A 24050-nucleotide genomic window follows, 5' to 3' on the forward strand; every position below is an offset into this window, starting at 1 on the left:
TGGTCTGAAATCCTGGCGGTCGGAATCCCGACAAGGGTGGAGGTGTATCACTATGTACTAATGTGCCTTAATATGCACTGGGCAGACCTAACAATCATACTGATGCAAACCATAGTATACCGTGCAGTGTTCCGTGCACTTCTTTAATTATTATTACACAGAATAAATGTAGACAATCACAAACGATTTCAGTGTTGATCACAGCGGCGTACAATGGTGAGAACAGCACAGAGCTAGCTGTGCCCGTACGCTGCCTGTAGGGGGCAGTGTTGCTCCTCATGCCTGAGGTCTGAGTGTCTATCCTTCTCTTGCAGTATGTGGAGCTTCGCACCAAATACAGTGAACTCACCACCCTGACCAGCCAGTACATCAAATTCATCACAGAGACACTGAGGCGCCTGGAGGAAGAGGAGGTAGGAGCATGTTATGGCCTCCAGTATCTATGCACTGACTAATATCCACACTACCAGCCACTAATGATGATGTCATGGCTCAAACGCAGGGATGGGGAATGTGCCAGTGTGTGACACTAGTGAGGGGAATACACCAGTGTGGCTCTGCCAGTGTGTGACACTAGTGTACTACAATCCCGGTATCCCACTGTGAGGGGAATACACCAGTGTGGCTCTGCCAGTGTGTGACACTAGTGTACTACAATCCCTGCATCCCACTGTGAGGGGAATATACCAGTGTGGCTCTGCCAGTGTGTGACACTAGTGCGTTACAATCCCTGCATCCCACTGTGAGGGGAGTATACCAGTGTGGCTCTGCCAGTGTGTGACACTAGTGTACTACAATCCCTGCATCCCACTGTGAGGGGAGTATACCAGTGTCGCTCTGCCAATGTGTGACACTAGTGTACTACAATCCCTGCATCCCACTGTGAGGGGAATATACCAGTGTGGCTCTGCCAGTGTGTGACACTAGTGTACTACAATCCCTGCATCCCACTGTGAGGGGAATATACCAGTGTGGCTCTGCCAGTGTGTGACACTAGTGCGTTACAATCCCTGCATCCCACTGTGAGGGGAGTATACCAGTGTGGCTCTGCCAGTGTGTGACACTAGTGTACTACAATCCCTGCATCCCACTGTGAGGGGAATATACCAGTGTGGCTCTGCCAGTGTGTGACACTAGTGTACTACAATCCCTGCATCCCACTGTGAGGGGAATATACCAGTGTGGCTCTGCCAGTGTGTGACACTAGTGCGTTACAATCCCTGCATCCCACTGTGAGGGGAGTATACCAGTGTGGCTCTGCCAGTGTGTGACACTAGTGTACTACAATCCCTGCATCCCACTGTGAGGGGAATATACCAGTGTGGCTCTGCCAGTGTGTGACACTAGTGCGTTACAATCCCTGCATCCCACTGTGAGGGGAGTATACCAGTGTGGCACTGCCAGTGTGTGACACTAGTGTACTACAATCCCTGCATCCCACTGTGAGGGGAATATACCAGTGTGGCTCTGCCAGTGTGTGACACTAGTGCGTTACAATCCCTGCATCCCACTGTGAGGGGAATATACCAGTGTGGCTTTGACAGTGTGTGACACTAGTGCGTTACAATCCCTGCATCCCACTGTGAGGGGAATATACCAGTGTGGCTCTGCCAGTGTGTGACACTAGTGTACTACAATCCCTGCATCCCACTGTGAGGGGAATATACCAGTGTGGCTCTGCCAGTGTGTGACACTAGTGTACTACAATCCCTGTATCCCACTGTGAGGGGAGTATACCAGTGTGGCTCTGCCAGTGTGTGACACTAGTGTACTACAATCCCTGCATCCCACTGTGAGGGGAATACACCAGTGTGGCTCTGCCAGTGTGTGACACTAATGTACTAGTGTATACAATGTGCGGAGCCCCGGTCTGGTCACCTGTATACAATGTGCGGAGCCCCAGTCTGGTCACCTGTATACAATGTGCGGAGCCCCAGTCTGGTCACCTGTATACAATGTGCGGAGCCCCAGTCTGGTCACCTGTATACAATGTGCGGAGCCCCGGTCTGATCACCTGTATACAATGTGCGGAGCCCCGGTCTGGTCACCTGTATACATTGTGCGGAGCCCCGGTCTGGTCACCTGTATACAATGTGCGGAGCCCCGGTCTGGTCACCTGTATACAATGTGCGGAGCCCCGGTCTGGTCACCTGTATACAATGTGCGGAGCCCCGGTCTGGTCACCAGTATACAATGTGCGGAGCCCCGGTCTGGTCACCTGTATACAATGTGCGGAGCCCCGGTCTGTTCACCTGTATGCAAAGTGCGGAGCCCCGGTCTGGTCACCTGTATACAATGTGCGGAGCCCCGGTCTGGTCACCTGTATACAATGTGCGGAGCCCCGGTCTGGTCACCAGTATACAATGTGCGGAGCCCCGGTCTGGTCACCTGTATACAATGTGCGGAGCCCCGGTCTGGTCACCTGTATACAATGTGCGGAGCCCCGGTCTGGTCACCTGTATACAATGTGCGGAGCCCCGGTCTGGTCACCTGTATACAATGTGCGGAGCCCCGGTCTGGTCACCTGTATACAATGTGCGGAGCCCCGGTCTGGTCACCTGTATACAATGTGCGGAGCCCCGGTCTGGTCACCAGTATACAATGTGCGGAGCCCCGGTCTGGTCACCAGTATACAATGTGCGGAGCCCCGGTCTGGTCACCAGTATACAATGTGCGGAGCCCCGGTCTGGTCACCAGTATACAATGTGCGGAGCCCCGGTCTGGTCACCAGTATACAATGTGCGGAGCCCCGGTCTGGTCACCTGTATACAATGTGCGGAGCCCCGGTCTGGTCACCTGTATACAATGTGCGGAGCCCCGGTCTGGTCACCTGTATACAATGTGCGGAGCCCCGGTCTGGTCACCAGTATACAATGTGCGGAGCCCCGGTCTGGTCACCAGTATACAATGTGCGGAGCCCCGGTCTGGTCACCAGTATACAATGTGCGGAGCCCCGGTCTGGTCACCAGTATACAATGTGCGGAGCCCCGGTCTGGTCACCAGTATACAATGTGCGGAGCCCCGGTCTGGTCACCTGTATACAATGTGCGGAGCCCCGGTCTGGTCACCTGTATACAATGTGCGGAGCCCCGGTCTGGTCACCAGTATACAATGTGCGGAGCCCCGGTCTGGTCACCTGTATACAATGTGCGGAGCCCCGGTCTGGTCACCAGTATACAATGTGCGGAGCCCCGGTCTGGTCACCAGTATACAATGTGCGGAGCCCCGGTCTGGTCACCAGTATACAATGTGCGGAGCCCCGGTCTGGTCACCAGTATACAATGTGCGGAGCCCCGGTCTGGTCACCAGTATACAATGTGCGGAGCCCCGGTCTGGTCACCAGTATACAATGTGCGGAGCCCCGGTCTGGTCACCTGTATACAATGTGCGGAGCCCCGGTCTGGTCACCTGTATACAATGTGCGGAGCCCCGGTCTGGTCACCTGTATACAATGTGCGGAGCCCCGGTCTGGTCACCAGTATACAATGTGCGGAGCCCCGGTCTGGTCACCAGTATACAATGTGCGGAGCCCCGGTCTGGTCACCAGTATACAATGTGCGGAGCCCCGGTCTGGTCACCAGTATACAATGTGCGGAGCCCCGGTCTGGTCACCAGTATACAATGTGCGGAGCCCCGGTCTGGTCACCTGCTGTATAAGGTGCACAGAGCCCAATTCCAGTCACCTGTATACAATGTATTCTGCCATTGTGCAGACACGGAGAGCCCCATACACAGGACCAGCACTGATCCATATTCTGCTTCATACTGACCTCTATTATCAGGTGTGTGTATATGTGTGCGCGTGTGTGTGTGTATGTGTGTGTGCGCATCTGCTGTACAGTGATTATTCTATAGAGAACATGACCTTGGCAGAGTGGCCAGTAGCATAACATGTATTATTACGGTGCTGTAGTGACGTAGGTCAGCCAGAGTCTCCCCATTGTGTCTCTACCATGTGGACACCAGTACTGTAGTCAGACCCGCACTTACAGCCTCACAGTGAGGTCTATGATCTCTTACAGCCTCAGCAGGGGGTTTGCCAGACACTATGTTCATGATATAAAGTGCATATTATTTGTCTGTGTTTTATTCAACATCGTTACTACAAAAGTATAGTTCTTATAAATGCAGCGTTGCCCATTTGGAACTGAAGTCCACATTCCCCCTATTGCAGTACCTGTATATTATGAAGCTACAACTGCTAATAATGTGGCATCAATGTTATTACTTTCTACTGTTCATGCAAGAGACGCGGTATTATTATTGCTGATTATCTGCGATGTCCGTAATCTAGGTATGCAGATCCAGGCTTAGTGATTGCAGCAAAGGAGATCACCGCTGAGCCCTGATACAGACAAAACTAATAATACCTGAGTGCCCCGAAACGAGACTGTTATGCGCCGCGATACATAGTAATCACCTGACCACGATGCAGACCCAGTAATCCCCAGAGTGCCGCGATACATAGTAATCACCTGACCACGATGTAGACCCAGTAATCTCCAGAGTGTCACGATACATAGTAATCACCTGACCACGATGCAGACCCAGTAATCTCCAGAGTGCCACGATACATAGTAATCACCTGACCACGATGCAGACCCAGTAATCCCCAGAGTGCCGCGATACATAGTAATCACCTGACCATGATGCAGACCCAGTAATCTCCAGAGTGCCGCGATACATAGTAATCACCTGACCACGATGCAGACCCAGTAATCCCCAGAGTGTCGCTATACATAGTAATCCCCAGAGTGCCGCGATACATAGTAATCACATAGTAATCACCTGACCATGATGCAGACCCAGTAATCTCCAGAGTGCCACGATACATAGTAATCACCTGACCACGATGCAGACCCAGTAATCCCCAGAGTGTCGCTATACATAGTAATCCCCAGAGTGCCGCGATACATAGTAATCCCCAGAGTGCCGCAATACATAGTAATCACCTGACCACGATGCATTCCCAGTAAATCCCAGAGTGCCGCAATACATAGTAATCACCTGACCACGGTGCAGACCCAGTAATCCCCAGAGTGCCGCGATACATAGTAATCACCTGACCACGATGCAGACCCAGTAATTCCCAGAGTGCCGCGATACATAGTAATCCCCAGAGTGCCGCGATACATAGTAATCCCCAGAGTGCCGCGATGCATAGTAATCCCCAGAGTGCCGCGATGCATAGTAATCCCCAGAGTGCCGCGATGCATAGTAATCCCCAGAGTGCCGCGATGCATAGTAATCCCCAGAGTGCCGCGATGCATAGTAATCCCCAGAGTGCCGCGATGCATAGTAATCCCCAGAGTGCCGCGATACATAGTAATCCCCAGAGTGCCGCGATACATAGTAATCCCCAGAGTGCCACGATGCATAGTAATCCCCAGAGTGCCGCGATGCATAGTAATCACCTGACCATGATGCAGACCCAGTAATCCCCAGAGTGTCGCGATACATAGTAATCCCCAGAGTGCCGCGATACATAGTAATCACCTGACCATGATGCAGGCCCAGTAATCCCCAGAGTGCCGCGATACATAGTAATCCCCAGAGTGCCGCGATACATAGTAATCCCCAGAGTGCCACGATACATAGTAATCACCTGGCCACGATGCAGACCCAGTAATCCCTAGAGTGCCGCGATACATAGTAATCACCTGACCACGATGCAGACCCAGTAATCCCCAGAGTGCCGCGATACATAGTAATCACCTGACCACGATGCAGACCCAGTAATCCCCAGAGTGCCGCGATACATAGTAATCACCTGACCACGATGCAGACCCAGTAATCCCCAGAGTGCCGCGATACATAGTAATCACCTGACCAGGATGCAGACCCAGTAATCCCCAGAGTGCCGCCATACATAGTAATCACCTGACCAGGATGCAGACCCAGTAATTCCCAGAGTGCCACAATACATAGTAATCACCTGACCAGGATGCAGACCCAGTAATCCCCAGAGTGGCACGATACATAGTAATCACCTGACCACGATGCAGACCCAGTAATCCCCAGAGTGCCGCGATACATAGTAATCACCTGACCAGGATGCAGACCCAGTAATCTCCAGAGTGCCGCGATACATAGTAATCACCTGACCAGGATGCAGACCCAGTAATTCCCAGAGTGCCACAATACATAGTAATCACCTGACCAGGATGCAGACCCAGTAATCCCCAGAGTGGCACGATACATTGTAATCACCTGACCACGATGCAGACCCAGTAATCCCCAGAGTGCCACGATACATAGTAATCCCCAGAGTGCCCCGATACATAGTAATCACCTGACCACGATGCAGACCCAGTAATCCCCAGAGTGCCGCCATACATAGTAATCACCTGACCAGGATGCAGACCCAGTAATTCCCAGAGTGCCACAATACATAGTAATCACCTGACCAGGATGCAGACCCAGTAATCCCCAGAGTGGCACGATACATAGTAATCACCTGACCACGATGCAGACCCAGTAATCCCCAGAGTGCCGCGATACATAGTAATCCCCAGAGTGCCCCGATACATAGTAATCACCTGACCACGATGCAGACCCAGTAATCCCCAGAGTGCCGCGATACATAGTAATCACCTGACCACGATGCAGACCCAGTAATTCCCAGAGTGCCGCGATACATAGTAATCCCCAGAGTGCCGCGATACATAGTAATCCCCAGAGTGCCGCGATGCATAGTAATCCCCAGAGTGCCGCGATGCATAGTAATCCCCAGAGTGCCGCGATGCATAGTAATCCCCAGAGTGCCGCGATGCATAGTAATCCCCAGAGTGCCGCGATGCATAGTAATCCCCAGAGTGCCGCGATGCATAGTAATCCCCAGAGTGCCGCGATGCATAGTAATCCCCAGAGTGCCGCGATGCATAGTAATCCCCAGAGTGCCGCGATGCATAGTAATCCCCAGAGTGCCGCGATGCATAGTAATCCCCAGAGTGCCGCGATGCATAGTAATCACATGACCATGATGCAGACCCAGTAATCCCCAGAGTGCCGCGATACATAGTAATCACCTGACCATGATGCAGGCCCAGTAATGCCCAGAGTGCCGCGATACATAGTAATCACCTGACCGCAATGCAGACCCAGTAATCCCCAGAGTGCCGCGATACATAGTAATCCCCAGAGTGCCGCGATACATAGTAATCCCCAGAGTGCCGCGATACATAGTAATCACCTGGCCACAATGCAGACCCAGTAATCCCTAGAGTGCCGCGATACATAGTAATCACCTGACCACGATGCAGACCCAGTAATCCCCAGAGTGCCGCGATACATAGTAATCACCTGACCACGATGCAGACCCAGTAATCCCCAGAGTGCCGCGATACATAGTAATCACCTGACCACGATGCAGACCCAGTAATCCCCAGAGTGCCGCGATACATAGTAATCACCTGACCAGGATGCAGACCCAGTAATCCCCAGAGTGCCGCTATACATAGTAATCACCTGACCAGGATGCAGACCCAGTAATCTCCAGAGTGCCGCGATACATAGTAATCACCTGACCAGGATGCAGACCCAGTAATTCCCAGAGTGCCACAATACATAGTAATCACCTGACCAGGATGCAGACCCAGTAATCCCCAGAGTGGCACGATACATAGTAATCACCTGACCACGATGCAGACCCAGTAATCCCCAGAGTGCCGCGATACATAGTAATCCCCAGAGTGCCCCGATACATAGTAATCACCTGACCACGATGCAGACCCAGTAATCCCCAGAGTGCCGCCATACATAGTAATCACCTGACCAGGATGCAGACCCAGTAATTCCCAGAGTGCCACAATACATAGTAATCACCTGACCAGGATGCAGACCCAGTAATCCCCAGAGTGGCACGATACATAGTAATCACCTGACCACGATGCAGACCCAGTAATCCCCAGAGTGCCGCGATACATAGTAATCCCCAGAGTGCCCCGATACATAGTAATCACCTGACCACGATGCAGACCCAGTAATTCCCAGAGTGCCGCGATACATAGTAATCACCTGACCAGGATGCAGACCCAGTAATCCCCAGAGTGCCGCGATACATAGTAATCACCTGACCAGGATGCAGACCCAGTAATCCCCAGAGTGCCGCGATACATAGTAATCACCTGACCATGATGCAGATGTAGTAATCCCCAGAGTGCCACGATTCATAGTAATCACCTGACCAGGATGCAGACCCAGTAATCCCCAGAGTGCCGCGATACATAGTAATCACCTGACCAGGATGCAGACCCAGTAATCCCCAGAGTGCCGCGATACATAGTAATCACCTGACCATGATGCAGATGTAGTAATCCCCAGAGTGGCACGATACATAGTAATCACCTGACCAGGATGCAGACCCAGTAATCCCCAGAGTGCCGCGATACATAGTAATCACCTGATCATGATGCAGATGTAGTAATCCCCAGAGTGCCACGATTCATAGTAATCCCCAGAGTGCCGCGATACATAGTAATCCCCAGAGTGCCGCGATACATAGTAATCACCTGACCATGATGCAGATGTAGTAATCCCCAGAGTGCCACGATTCATAGTAATCCCCAGAGTGCCGCGATACATAGTAATCACCTGACCACAATGCAGACCCAGTAATCACCCAGTGATCACCCGAGTACCATGATACATGCCCAGTGATTACCCGAGTGCCATGCCAGCCCAGTGGTCACCCAAGTGCCACACACACATACAGCTTTTTAGTCTCTTACAAAATGTCCCCAGTAGCACAAAATGTCCCCAGTAGACTGTACAGATACTTTGTGATAGTGTTTGTATCAATGCTGTTATCGTGATAGTACCCAAAATCCTTCAGATATAAACAACACTCACGATGAGAGGACAATGATCACACGCAGGTTATGTGCAGTGACTATGGAGACGCCACCGGCGTGTTTTCTGACCAACATTTGTAAATCTTTGTTTTATTTTTTTGCCTACAAGGTTTCAGGTGCTTGTGTCACCCCACATACATCCTCCCATCCCTTTGTGTTGAGTCATTGTTGTTTTTACTTAAGTTTGATTTTTGACCATATAGCATATAATTATTTTTTCCATCTGTTTCATTTTTTTCTTTTTTCTTTTTGTCTCCATTGTCCATCCCTTTTTACCTGCCCTCACCCGTCCTCCCTCTGTTCCCAACCCACCCCTCCTTCAGAGAGCTGCCGCGAAATTGAAAGAAGCAGAGCAGAAGAAGCTAGCAGAAGTAGAGGCCCAGCTTGAGAAACAAAGGCAGTTAGCTGAGGCCTACGCACAGGCAAAAGCTCTGGCCGAAAAAGAGGCCCTGGAACTGAGAAGGAACATGAATGAAGAAGTGACCAGGAGGGAGGTTGTTGCTGTTGATGCTGAGCAGCAGAAGAAAACAATCCAACAAGAACTGCAGCAGATGAAACACAACTCAGAGGCGGAGATTACTGCCAAGGCGAAACTGATTGAGGAGGCAGAGTATAGCCGCAAAAAAGTGGAAGAGGAAATCCGTATCATCCGCTTGCAGTTAGAAACCAGCCAGAAGCAAAAGTCAGGTGCTGAAGATGAACTGAAGGCACTAAGGGCACGGGCTGAAGAAGCAGAAAGGCAGAAGAGGCTAGCGCAGGAAGAGGCCGATCGCTTGCGGAAACAGGTGAAAGACGAGGCTCAAAAGAAACGCGAGGCTGAGGAAGAGCTTCAACGTAAGATTCAGGCAGAGAAAGAAGCAGCCAAAGAAAAACAAAAGGCTTTGGATGACCTGGAAAGGTCAAGACTTCAAGCAGAGGAGGCAGAGAGGAGAATGAAGCAGGCAGAGCTTGAGAAAGAGAGACAAATAAAACAAGCTCACAACATGGCCCAACAAAGTGCTGAAGCAGAACTGCAGAGCAAACGTATGTCCTTCCTGGAGAAGACCACACAACTAGAGATGTCCTTAAAACAAGAGCATATCACAGTCACCCACCTGCAGGAGGAGGCTGAACGTCTGAAAAAGCAGCAATTAGATGCTGAAAATGCCAGGGAAGAGGCTGAGAGAGAGCTGGAGAAATGGAGGCAGAAAGCCAACGAGGCTCTGCGGCTAAGGCTCCAAGCAGAAGAAATCGCTCATAAGAAAGCCCTTGCACAAGAGGAGGCTGAGAAACAGAAAGAGGATGCGGAAAGAGAAGCCCGCAAGAGAACCAAAGCTGAGGAATCTGCAGTGCGCCAGAAGGAACTAGCAGAGGAAGAGCTGGAGAAACAGAGAAAGTTGGCCGATGAAACGGCAGTCCACAAGCTTTCTGCTGAGCAAGAGCTTATCCGACTAAAAGCAGAGGTGGAAAGTGGTGAACAACAACGCATTGTCCTTGAGGAGGATCTTTACCGTTTGAAGAATGAAGTGAATGAGGCGATCCAGAGAAGAAAAGGACTTGAGGAAGAGCTGACCAAGGTCCGTGCTGAAATGGAGATCCTTTTGCAGGCTAAATCTAAAGCAGAAGAGGAGTCTCGCTCCACCAGTGAGAAATCTAAGCAGATGTTGGAAGTAGAGGCCAACAAGCTGCGTGAACTTGCAGAAGAAGCTGCCAGGCTGAGAGCCCTCTCAGAAGAGGCCAAGAGACAAAGACAACTAGCTGAAGAAGAAGTCACAAGACAGAGAGCGGAAGCAGAAAGGATCTTGAAAGAGAAACTAGCTGCTATAAATGACGCAACTCGGCTAAAGACCGAGGCTGAGATCGCCCTGAAGGAGAAGGAGGCTGAGAACGAGCGGCTGAGGAGATTGGCAGAAGATGAGGCATATCAGAGAAAGCTGCTAGAAGACCAAGCCACTCAACACAAACAAGATATTGAAGAAAAGATCTTGTTGCTTAAACAGTCCTCAGAGAGTGAGCTAGAAAGGCAGAAGCATATCGTGGATGAGACCGTGAAGCACAGGAGAATTATAGAGGAAGAGATCCGAATTCTGAAAATCAACTTTGAGAAAGCCTCCTCTGGCAAGTCTGACTTAGAGCTAGAGCTACAGAAGCTAAAGAACATTGCAGAAGAGACACAGGAAAGCAAACTAAGAGCAGAGCAAGAAGCAGAGAAACAGAGGCGACTGGCCCTGGAGGAGGAGGCAAAACGCAAAGAGGCAGAGGAGAAGGTGAAGAAGATTATCGCTGCAGAGCAAGAGGCAGGAAGGCAGAGGAAACTAGCCTTAGAAGAAGTCGAGAGGCTGAAGGCTAAAGCTGAAGAAGCCAAAAAGCAGAAAGAGCTAGCGGAGAAAGAGGCTGAAAGGCAAATTCAGTTAGCTCAAGAAGCATCCAGAAATAAAATCCAAGCCGAGGAAAAAGCTTACTTTGCCGCCGTACAACAAAAAGAGCAGGAATTAATGCAAACCAGAATTCAGGAGCAGAGCATCCTCGATAAGCTCAAAGAAGAAGCTGAAAAGGCAAAACGTACAGCAGAGGAAGCTGAGAGAGCGAGAGCCAGGGCTGAACACGAAGCCGCACTTTCACGTCAACAGGCAGAAGAAGCCGAGCGCCAAAAACTAAAGGCAGAGGAAGAGGTGCAGGCTAAGACTCAAGCACAAGAAGATGCAGAGCAGATGCGGAAAGAGGCTGAACTGGAAGCTGCTAAGAGGGCCCAGGCTGAGCAGGCGGCTCTCAAGCAAAAGCAGCTGGCTGATGCAGAAATGGAGAAACATAAGAAATTTGCCGAAAAAACTCTGCGGCAGAAGGATCAAGTAGAAGGCGAACTCACAAAAGTCAAGCTGCAGCTAGAGGAGACTGACCACCAGAAGACCATTTTGGATGAGGAGCTAGGACGTCTGAAAGAAGAAGTGACAGAGTCCTTAAGGCAGAAGAAACTTGTGGAGGACGAATTGTTCAAAGTAAAGATACAGATGGAAGAGCTAATCAAGCTGAAGATTCGGATCGAGGAGGAAAACAAGATGCTCATAACGAAAGACAAAGACAGCACCCAAATGTTTCTGGTCGAAGAAGCAGAGAAGATGAAGCAAGTAGCCGAAGAGGCTGCCCGGTTGAGTATTGAGGCCCAGGAGGCTGCCCGTTTACGGAAGATTGCAGAAGACGATCTGAATGAGCAGCGAGCATTAGCTGAGAAGATGTTAAAGGAAAAGATGCAGGCTGTGCAAGAAGCCACCCGCCTGAAAGCTGAAGCAGAGGTGCTGCAGAAACAGAAGCAGCTCGCCATGGAGCAGGCCAAGAAGCTGCAGGAAGATAAAGAGAAGATGCAACAGCAGCTGGCCGAGGAGGCTGAGGGCTTCCAAAAGATCCTGGAGGCTGAGAGGCGCCGTCAGCTTGACATAAGTTCTGAAGCAGAACGCCTCAAACTGCAGGTGGTGGAAATGAGCAAAGCGCAGGCCAAAGCAGAAGAGGAAGCCAAAAAGTTTAAGAAGCGTGCAGAAGAAATCGGTGATAAATTGCACCAAACAGAGCTCAGCACCAAGGAAAAGATGACTGTGGTTCATACTCTAGAGATACAAAGGCAGCAGAGTGACAAAGAGGCTGAAGATCTGAGGAAAGCCATCGCTGACCTGGAGAAGGAAAAAGAGAAACTGAAGAAAGAGGCAGAGCTGCTCCAGAAAAAATCTGAAGAGGTATTTACTTAGCATTATTTATGTTACTGATATCAGTCCTATGCCGTAGCACTAATGTATGTCTGTATTGGATCAGGGCAGCAAGTGTAGAACAAACCCTGTTATTTTCCTTATTTACGCACCAAGTGAAGCCCATTCTTTTTTGGTTTGAACATTCACTATTATATTTTGTGTTCCATGTGCACATCATTGCCCATGACCTCAGTGCAGAAGATACTGAGAAACATTCATCTATGTGTGCAGTTGTCCTAGCTGACACAAGCGATCAGTTTTCTGTGGCTCCTTACATGGGTACATCCTATAAGTTGCAAACCCCCAACCTACCCCCTATCTATTGCTAGCAGATACTGAAACTGCTCTACTCCCCACATTTTATATAATTTTATAGAGCTATATATTAGACCATCTCTGCTGCCCTGGCACATTATAGCATATTATAGGGCGTGGGTGGCCAAACCGGTCCTCGAGATCTACCAACGGTCCACGTTTTCCAGGTTACCTAGCTGGTGCACAGCTGTAGTCATTACTAACTGTCACATTTTAAAACCTGCTACATTCATTCCTACTATAGATCCACAGGTTGCCTGGAAAACATGCACCGTTGGTAGATCTTGAGGACAGGTTTGGCCACCCCTGTTATAGGGGCATTAGAGTTTATTGGAAATGGCATATGCCTTCACCATGTAAGCTGGAAGCTGTACAGTGTCTATGTGCCGCACTCTGTGTGCTTTATTGCCTGATGTGTACATTAATGACGATGAGACATAATGAGTTACATGGATACAAACACATTAAATGAGAAGCCTATTGATGGTGTTAGGATTTATTACGGTTACATGGCTGTTTGCTTTGTTTTTATAAGAGCCGTAAGCTAGGTCACCTTAGATTGTGCTATTCGATGATCCTACTAACTTGCCCTGTATCTTACAGATGGAGATGGCCCAGCAAGAACAGCTACGCCAGGAAACCAAAACTCTTCAGTCCACATTCTTGTCGGAGAAGCAAATACTGATTCAGAAGGAGAAGTACATAGAGGAAGAAAAGGCCAAGCTGGAGAAGCTGTTTGAGACTGAGGTTGACAAAGCCAAAAAGTTGAAATCTGAAAAAGAACGTCAGCTTGGCCAACTGGAGGAGGAAAAAAGGCTCCTGCAAACGAGCATGGACGATGCTCTCCGGAGGCAGCTGGAGGCAGAGGACAAGGTCAGACAGAAACAAGATGAGCTGCAGCAGTTGGATAAAAGGAGGCAAGAACAGGAGACTCTGCTGGAGGAAGAAAACAGAAAACTCCGGGAGAGACTGGAGCAACTAGAGCAAGAACATAGGATTGCATTAGAGAAAACGAAGGAGATTGTGATACACAAAGAAACCATCATTACGCAGACTAGAGCTATGCCAAACGGCAGTGACTCTGTGGATGCTTCAGCCCAAAATGGGGATCAAGAGAATGCATTTGATGGGTTAAGGCAGAAGGTCTCTCCCATCAAACTCTACGAGGCTGGAATATTGACCAAAGAGATGCTGGATAAATTGTCTAACGGTCAAGTGTCTGTAGGAGACCTTTCCCAGCGCGAAGAGGTTAGGAAATATCTGCAGGGCAAGAGCAGCATTGCTGGGCTACTGCTAAAACCAAGCAATGAGAAAATAAGCATCTACGATGCAATGAAGAAGAAACTTATTACACCGGGCACAGCACTCATTCTGCTGGAGGCTCAGGCTGCTTCTGGCTTCATCATTGATCCAGTTCGGAACAAGAGACTGAGCGTAGGAGAAGCGGTGAAAGAAAATGTGATCGGCCCTGAAATACACAATAAAATGTTGTCTGCCGAGAGGGCAATCACTGGATACAATGATCCATACACTGGAGAGAAAATATCACTCTTCCAAGCCATGAACAAGGATCTTATTGTGAAGGATCACGGCATTCGACTGCTGGAAGCCCAGATTGCCACTGGGGGCATTGTTGATCCAGTCAATAGTCATCGCGTGCCCCTGGATATTGCCTACCAACGTGGCTACTTTGATGAGGAAATGAGCAAGATCTTATCTGACCCCACGGATGACACCAAAGGCTTCTTTGACCCAAACACCCGAGAGAATCTTACGTACCTGCAGCTCATGGAGAGGTGTGTGGTAGACCCTGAAACAAAGCTCTGTCTGCTGCCTCTGACAAGCAAAGCTGGAAAGGGAGAAGTAGTTTACACAGATTCGGAAGCCAAGGATGTCTTCAAGAAAGCCACCGTTTCTGTACCATTTGGCAGATTCCAAGGGAAAACAGTCACAATCTGGGAGATTATTAACTCTGAATACTTTACAGAAGAACAAAGGAGGGATCTCTTACGGCAGTATAAGACTGGGAAAATCACTGTGGAAAAAATAATAAAGATCATTATTACAGTAGTAGAAGAAAGTGAAAAGAAGAAGCAGATGTGTTTTGATGGTCTGAGATATCCTGTTCCTGCAGCCGAACTAGTGGAGAGTAAAATCATAGACAATGATCTTTTCAACCAGCTTCATCAAGGCAAGAAGTCTGTGAAGGATCTTTCTGAGGTAGAGTCCATCAAAAAGTATTTGACTGGAAGCACAGCCATAGCTGGAGTCCAAGTGGAGAAAACTGGTGAAAAACAAACCTTGTTTAATGCGATAAGAAAGAACCTACTAAAGCCAGCCACAGCACTTAGTCTGCTGGAAGTACAAGCTGGTACAGGCTTCATCATCGATCCTATTAATAATGAGCTTCTTCCTGTAGATGAGGCTGTTAAAGCTGGGACTGTTGGCCCAGAGTACCACGAAAAGTTGCTCTCTGCAGAAAAGGCTGTTACTGGCTACAAGGATCCTTATACTGGGCAGACTCTGTCGTTGTTCCAGGCACTAAAGAAGGGGCTTATACCAAAGGATAGTGGAATTCGACTCTTAGATGCCCAGCTGGCCACAGGCGGCATAATTGACCCAGTAAATAGTCATCGTCTTCCACTTGAAATTGCTTATAAGCGAGGTCACCTAGACGAGGAGACAGCCAAACTCCTTTCTGAGCCAGCTGATGAGAACACAGGCTTCTATGATCCCAACAGTCAGGAAAATCTCTCCTACGCACAACTACAGAAAAAGTGTAAAGTAGACAAGAAAACTGGTCACTTGTTGCTGCCTCTCTCTGATCAAGCCATACAGTCTCAGTTAGAAGAGCTCTACAGTGACTCTCAAGCCAAGGAGGCCTTTGACAAGACAACCGTTGAAGTGCCCGTTGGTAGTTTTAAAGGAAGGACAATAACTATATGGGAGTTAATTCATTCTGAATACTTCACCGAAGAGCAAAGACGAGAGCTGATTCGCCAATACAAGACTGGCAAAGTTACAATAGAAAAAATCATAAAAATCATGATTACCATTGTGGAAGAAACAGAGAGCAAAAAACAGCAGCGTCTTACCTTCACTGGTCTCCGGGCCCCAGTTCCTGCCAATGACCTACTAGAGGCGAACATCATTGACCAAGTCCAGTTTGAGCAGCTGAAAGACGGTAAAAAGTCAGTGAAAGAAATATCTGAGACAGAGTTGGTCAAGAGATATCTCCAGGGAAGTGACTGCATAGCTGGTGTTTTTGTGGAGGAGAACAAACTAAAAATGACCATATACCAAGCCATGAAGAGGAACCTACTGATGCCTGGAACAGCTCTTGTTCTGCTTGAGGCACAAGCAGCCACCGGTTTCATTATTGACCCAGTTAAGAACCAAAAATTCTATGTGAACGAGGCAGTGAAAGCTGGAGTTGTTGGCCCAGAATTACATGAAAAGCTACTTTCTGCAGAAAAAGCTGTCACCGGATACAAAGATCCATACTCTGGAAATACTGTATCTGTGTTTGAAGCCATGCAAAAAGGATTGCTTCTCAAAGACCACGGAATACGACTCTTGGAAGCACAGATAGCAACGGGTGGTATTATCGACCCAGTTCATAGTCATCGTGTCCCGGTAGAAGTTGCCTATAAACGTGGTTACTTTGATGAAGCCATGAACAAGATCCTGGCTGATCCTTCTGACGACACCAAAGGATTCTTTGACCCTAACACTCATGAAAACTTGACTTACTTGGCGCTTAAAGAAAGATGCATTAGGGATCCAGAAACTGGATTGACTCTCCTTCCTCTAAAGAAAATTGAAAAAGCTGCAGCAGCAACAGTGGAAAGCAGTAAGGTCTACGATGAAGCTGAAACAAAGAAGGTGTTTGAGGAGACCACAGTGGACATTCCTGCAGGAACCATGGCTGGTTCTTCAATGACCATTTGGGAACTCATGCATTCAGATCTCCTCCCTAAAGAGGAAAGAGAGAGGTTAATGATGGAGTTCCAGGCTGGTAGAATGAGCAAAGAACGCATGATAATCATCATCATTGAGATCATTGAGAGAACAGAAATTATCCGGCAACAAGAACTACATTCTTATGACTTTGTGCGACGTCGTATTACAGCGGAAGAGTTGTATGAGTCTAAAATAATCTCCATTGAAATCTACAACATGCTTAAGCAAGGAACAAAGACTATACAAGAGATCATTCAGATCGAGACTGTCTGGAGATACCTATATGGAACTGGTTGCATTGCAGGGCTACAAATGCCAGGCTCTAAAGACACACTTAGTATTTATCAGGCCATGAAGAAAGGTTTCATCTCTAATGATGCAGCTTATATACTATTGGATGCACAGGCAGCCACGGGCTTCATCATTGATCCCGTGAAAAATGAACTATTAACTGTAGATGAAGCTGTGCGGAAAGGAGTAGTGGGACCCGAAATTCATGACCGACTTCTCTCTGCCGAAAGAGCGGTCACTGGTTACAGAGATCCTTACACCGAGCAGATGATTTCTATCTTCCAAGCCATGAAGAAAGATTTAATACCCTCTGACCAAGCTTTGCGACTGCTCGATGCCCAGTTAGCTACAGGAGGGATCATTGATCCCCGCTTTGGATTTCACATTCCACATGAAACTGCCTTTTTGCGTGGCTATCTCAACAAAGATACTTTGGACATGTTGTCAGAGCCAAGTGAGGTCCGGAGCTACGTGGACCCTTCAACAGAAGAAAAACTCAGCTATTCTCAGTTACTGAAGAGGTGTCACAGGGATGAAAAGAGCAACCTCTTCCTCCTTCCACTCGCCGACAAGAGGAAACTTACATTCAAGGGTCTGAGGAAAGACATTAGCATGGAAGAACTGATACGCTCAAACATCATGGATACAGTCACAGCTCAGCGCCTGCAAGATGGTCTAACATCTATTGAGGAGGTCTCAAGAAACTTACAAAAATTCCTGGAAGGGACAAGTTGCATTGCCGGTGTCTATGTAGAAGCTACAAAAGAAAGGTACTCTATCTACCAAGCTATGAAGAAAGGCATGATCAGGCCAGGCACAGCATTCGAGTTACTTGAAGCCCAAGCAGCCACGGGGTATGTTATTGATCCAATAAAATGCCTCAAATTGGCAGTCGAGGATTCTGTACGAATGGGTATAGTGGGGCCAGAATTTAAAGACAAGCTTCTGTCAGCCGAGAGAGCAGTGACTGGTTATAAAGATCCATATTCAGGGAAGCTTATCTCACTTTTCCAAGCCATGAAGAAAGGACTAATTCTAAAAGATCACGGCATTCGATTGCTGGAAGCCCAAATTGCCACAGGGGGCATTATCGACCCAGAAGAAAGCCATCGTTTGCCTGTAGAGATGGCCTATAAAAGAGGTCTTTTTGATGAGGAAATGAATGAGATTCTCACAGACCCAAGTGATGATACTAAGGGATTCTTTGATCCCAACACAGAGGAAAATCTAACCTACCTTCAGCTTATGGAAAGATGTATGACCGATCCAGACACTGGCCTTTGTCTTTTGTCACTGAAAGAAAAGAAAAGGGAAAGAAAGACTTCATCTAAGTCTTCAGTTCGTAAACGAAGAGTTGTAATTGTTGATCCAGAAACCGGTAAAGAAATGTCTGTATATGAAGCTTATCGTAAGGGACTTATTGACCACCAAACCTACATAGAGCTATCTGAACAGGAATGCGAATGGGAAGAGGTCACGATCTCCTCATCAGATGGTGTAGTGAAATCTATGATCACAGATAGACGATCAGGACGACAATATGACATTGATGATGCCATTGCTAAAGGACTAATAGACCAGACTTCCTTGGACCAGTATCGCTCTGGGTCCTTGTCCATCACAGAATTTGCTGACATGCTTTCAGGTAATGTCGGTGGGTTCCGATCAAGATCCTCCTCCGTAGGTTCTTCATCATCTATACCGGCTAGTCCTGCTGGAAGGGCTCAGCTAACATCTTGGAATGACCCCACTGAAGAGACCGGCCCTATTGCGGGAATAGTGGACACAGACACCTTGGAAAAAGTATCAATCACTGAAGCTATGCACCGTAACCTTGTAGACAACATAACTGGTCAGAGGCTGCTGGAAGCTCAGGCATGTACAGGAGGTATCATTGATCCAATTACTGGAGAGAAATTTTCAGTTGCTGATGCTGTTAATAAAGGCCTAGTGGACAAGATCATGGTAGACAGAATTAACCTAGCTCAGAAAGCATTTAATGGTTTTGAAGATCCAAGAACAAAGACAAAAATGTCAGCAGCCCAAGCTTTGAAAAAGGGTTGGCTGTACTATGAAGCTGGACAACGTTTTCTGGAAGTACAGTATCTCACTGGCGGTCTAATAGAACCTGAGGTTGCAGGACGAGTCGGTCTAGAGGACGCCCTCCATAAAGGTACCATTGACACACGAACAGCCCAAAAATTGCGAGATGTCAACACTTACTCCAAGTATCTGACCTGTCCAAAAACCAAACTAAAGATTTCCTACAAAGAAGCCATGGAGAAGAGCATGGTAGAAGATGGAACTGGCTTAAGACTTCTTGAAGCATCATCACAATCCAGTAAAGGTTACTACAGTCCCTACAATGTCAGCGGCCCGGGCTCCGCCTCTGGCTCCCGATCAGGTTCCAGGACTGGGTCCAGATCAGGTTCAAGAAGAGGAAGCATTGATGCCACAGGAAATGCCAACTTCTCCATTAACTTCTCCTCTGCCTCATACTCCTCAACCAGCTATGGCCGAAGGTATACCAATGGGCCCCAACACAGACCTATTGACCCAGTAGAATTAGCAAATGCACTGTTAAATGGAAGTCAAAACTGCAGCCTGGAATTCAGCAGAGGGTTCAAGACATTGCCAACCCTTTTGCCCGACCTTGTATAGGAACTGCAATAGCCACCCTAAATCCATGAACTTGAACACCCTTTTCCTGCTCTGCATGTGGTGAAGCTTTAATGGACTTTTTTATTTTATAAATATATATATATATATATATAATTTACCTTATTTCTAACTGTACTTCAAAGCAGTGCCTACATTGTTAACCAAAAAGCCAGAAAAAAAAAAACATTTTAACCAGGTTATCATATTAATATATACATGTTCTTACGATTGTATTTGTATATTGAGAGATGACGAAGAGAACACTGTTGTCTGGCACCAGAACTCTACCCATGCACTAGATGGAGAGACCTATGCAGAACCAAGTACACACTCCGCCAGCAGTAAGGAACACACTCCACTCCAAAACATCTGTATGGACAATGGCATGTCGGCTAGGTAAATGCCTCTCGTCTCCTCCTCCATGATGACCTACCTCCTACTCCTCCCATTGTACATACTGAGAAATGACTGCTCCTTACGCATAGTTTTAGAAAGTAACAGTTCTCTCCCGGATGACCTCCACAGAAGAAAGCTATTTATTTTGCTTCCCGGTTCTCCGCTGCACCAAACCTAGTCTTTCCCAGCTCACTCCACAACGACCTTTCTCCTGAACCCCCCTGTGTCGTCTTCACGCTTGTCTTCCCAAGAGACCCCACAGCACCCAACTGTAAGTGTTCATTGCTCACACTCAAGCCCTCTGTCTCACCATTTCTGTCCCATTCACCCGAGATGTCTAGCATTTGCACCTGCTTTTCTATCCTCCACTCACCTTCCTTTTATTTTCAGTGAGTATGCAGCGTGAGTGTTAGTGTTCCCTTAGCTCTGATACTTCCGCTATTCAGCACCAGACATGTTATTGCACTATAGAATAAGCTACATGACTGTAGGAACATTGAATGCATTAGATGATACCTCGTTATCTCATGACTGGCAGTGCCTCGGGGGAGGGCAGGCCATAGCTAAGCTAATGTGATGGTAATATATTCTCCCGATGTCATCCGCTCTGGAACACATCATCCGTTAAGAATTTACATAAATGAATGATTTTGTAAGTAGCGGAAGCAAGTAGTGTTCTAGGCTACAATGCAGTGATGTGTTCCAAGGATATGATCTGTATAACTGTATTTTATATATAGCGTATATAGCTATTCAGCAGTACTGTACTTTGCATGAATCACCACGTGTCCATCTGTGTATTTGGCTGTGAGAGGAACCTGCAGCATTAGATATAACCAAATGGATATTAAGCACATAACACAAGTTCCCTCCCATTCTGTTTGTCCATGTGTGTGAGATAAGGTGTGTTCACACGGCCAATACGGTGGCTGACCATATTGAATCGATATCAGTGGCCACCAGGATCTGGAGGGGTGCTGGCAGGTAGGGAGGGAAGGCGCGGCCGAGGGAGGGTAGGCCATGCTGCATTGAGCAGCACGACCCTCGTTCTGAGACAGTAGAAATAGTCTATAGTACTTTCTGATCGATTCCAAATCTGGTGCTGCATAGAAAGGTGCAATGTGCACTATGCGATTTTGACTATATATTATTTATATATATATATATATATATATATATATATATATATATATAGTTAAAATCAATATTGCCAATCGCACCATGACCATGAGTATAATGCTGCATGCTAATAGTACTAACTGATTGTAGTACTGATTCAGTACCGTCTGGTTATAGTGCCGTTTGATTTATAGTACCGACTGGTTATATTGGCGTTTGATTTATAGTACCGTCTGGTTATAGTGCTGTGTGTTTTATACTACCGACTGGTTATATTGGCGTGTGATTTATAGTACCGACTGTTTATAGTGCCGTGTGATTACAGTACCAACTGGTTATAGCGCCGTGTAATTACAGTACCGACTGGTTATAGCGCCGTGTGAATACAGTACTGACTGGTTATAGTGTCGTGTGATTACAGTACCAACTACTTATAGTGCCGTGTGATTACAGTACCGACTGGTTATAGCGCCGTGTGATTACAGTACCGACTGGTTATAGCGCCGTGTGATTACAGTACTGACTGGTTATAGTGCCGTGTGATTACAGTACCAACTGGTTATAGCGCCGTGTAATTACAGTACCGACTGGTTATAGCGCCGTGTGATTACAGTACTGACTGGTTATAGTGTCGTGTGATTACAGTACCAACTGGTTATAGCGCCGTGTGATTACAGTACTGACTGGTTATAGCGCCGTGTGATTACAGTACCAACTACTTATAGTGCCGTGTGTTTACAGTACAGACTGGTTATAGTGCTGTGTGCTAATAGTACTGACTGATTTTATAGTGCTGTGTGATTACAGTACTGACTGGTTATAGTGCTGGGTGATTACAGTACCAACTGCTTATAGTGCTGTGTGATTAAAGTACAGACTGGTTATAGTGCTGTGTGATAATAGTACTGACTGATTTTATAGTGCTGTGTGATAACAGTACTGAAAGGTTATAGTGCTGTGTGATTATAATGCTGTGTGATTACAGAACCGACTGGTTATAGTGCTGTGTGATAATAGTACTGACTGATATGTGTGATTACAGTACTGACAGGTTATAGTGCTGTGTGATTCTAATGCTGTGTGATAATAGTACTGACTGATATTATAGTGCTGTGTGATTACAGTACCGACTGGTTATAGTGCTGTGTGGTAATAGTACTGACTGATATTATAGTGCTGTGTGATTACAGTACTGACTGGTTATAGTGCTGTGTGATTATAATGCTGTGTGATTACAGTACTGACTGGTTATAATACTGACTAGTTATAGTACTGTGTATACTGGGTTATATCTCTGTGCAGAACTAGCTGTGTCCTGGTAGAGTGGTAGCATATAAATGATATTGAGATGCAGCATTTTGCAGAGGTGCCAGGTGCCTGTACTACGACATTATTGCCGATTGATGGTGTGGGTGCACGAGGTTTAGGAGGGGTAGGGCTTGGTATATGAGGTGACACTATAAGTTGCGCCAGTACAGAGAAGTGGGCGTTGGGCACATTCTCTGTGCAGACCCCTTATTCTGAATTAACAAACACTGCACAATACTCATTAAGAACAACAAGCTTATATGTCTGATCTCAGTTACTAAACCATCTACTGTAAAAGTGTGACTGTAATTGCACTATTCCTCCAGCAGGGCGGTGCTGTTACTGACAGGCTCACTGGGGTAATACTGTTCTGTAATGGACCTGCAGTAAATATTCCTGTCTCTCTCTCTCCCTCTCTGTCTGCCGGCTTCTATCCGTGTCCTGTGCTGTGTCCCATATGTGCTGCACGTATCATGTGATGTTGTGTGTGACATGTGTTTTGCATGTACTGTGTATTAGGGTTTGAGCCCGACCACTGCTGGATTCAAGAATCGTCTTTCCTGTGATTCTGGACTCGCTGTGTTCTGGACTCCATGCAAACCGGAAACACTGACCACCACAGAGCCGCCCGTGCACTCCCACATCCAGGTACCTTGTTTATTGCACTGGGCGTGTCTGAGACTCTAATACTGTGCTCGGAGTACTAATCTGTAATATGGGCATAGCAATGGTACACGTAGCTTGTTCTTCCATACAGTAATCAGTGGGTGTGATCACATATTCCGTACACCGATAACCTCCTGAGACTTGTAGTCATCCATCGGACCGGAGTGTGCTAGACAATGGTAGGCTTTAGTGTTGCCAGATTATAGTGTCCTGTACATGCAAGGCCCCAGCGGTGACTCCATCTGGGCACATGCCTACACTAGAGGTGCCAAGGGCAAGAGAGAATTTGAGGATTACCTGCAGACACGGGACCTGCGTCATAGGTGGCACAATGGGCATGTTCAGAAAGCCAAGTACATTTTTGCTGCCATGTGTGATTGAGAATTCCTGAAAACTCATACGGCGCCCATCCACACTGGGCCTCATTCAGAATCAGTTACAGGCCAGACTGCTCCAAATCACCAGGTCCCTCCAGGTTGCGCAGCCTAGGTCTGAAGCCAGACACAGGCCCGCCTTGTTTTGGGTCACAGTGGTTGTGATGTTATGCAGTCACCACGGCCTTCCCCACAAGTGTCTGCAATGCTCCAACACAACCTTGATGCGCCATCCCCTGCAGTGGTCCATCTCTGTCCCCTGTGGCTCTGAAACGGAAATCGCCTGCGAAGAAGTGCTAAAATTGCAGATCTTCGTGGTTCTGCGCCTGTATCAGAATCACTGTGTAAGAGTTCAGGGTTTTCCTGAGCAGGGGCTAGTAGCACACGTC

The 24050-nt window shown here is 47.6% G+C and overlaps 1 protein-coding gene across 24 annotated transcripts in view; it reads left to right on the forward strand.

Moving 5' to 3' along the window:
• PLEC (plectin) overlaps window positions 1–23269 on the forward strand; it is a 288841-nt gene extending 265572 nt beyond the window's left edge. For 22 of the 24 annotated variants that reach the window (XM_083144997.1, XM_083144996.1, XM_083144998.1 and 19 more), the window contains 4 exons: window positions 315–413; window positions 9176–12556; window positions 13487–20465; window positions 23141–23269. In XM_083144997.1, the coding sequence (XP_083001123.1) occupies window positions 315–413; window positions 9176–12556; window positions 13487–19798 (9792 nt within the window). In that variant the 3' untranslated portion in view covers window positions 19799–20465; window positions 23141–23269. The remainder of the gene's footprint in view (window positions 1–314; window positions 414–9175; window positions 12557–13486; window positions 20466–23140) is intronic. The other 2 variants (XM_083145017.1, XM_083145015.1) reach the window with 1 other exon arrangement.
• Window positions 23270–24050: the final 781 nt, after the last annotated feature.

This window comes from Crinia signifera, chromosome 5 (genome assembly GCF_055691185.1).
Source record: "Crinia signifera chromosome 5, ASM5569118v1, whole genome shotgun sequence".
NCBI classification, from domain to species: domain Eukaryota; kingdom Metazoa; phylum Chordata; class Amphibia; order Anura; family Myobatrachidae; genus Crinia; species Crinia signifera.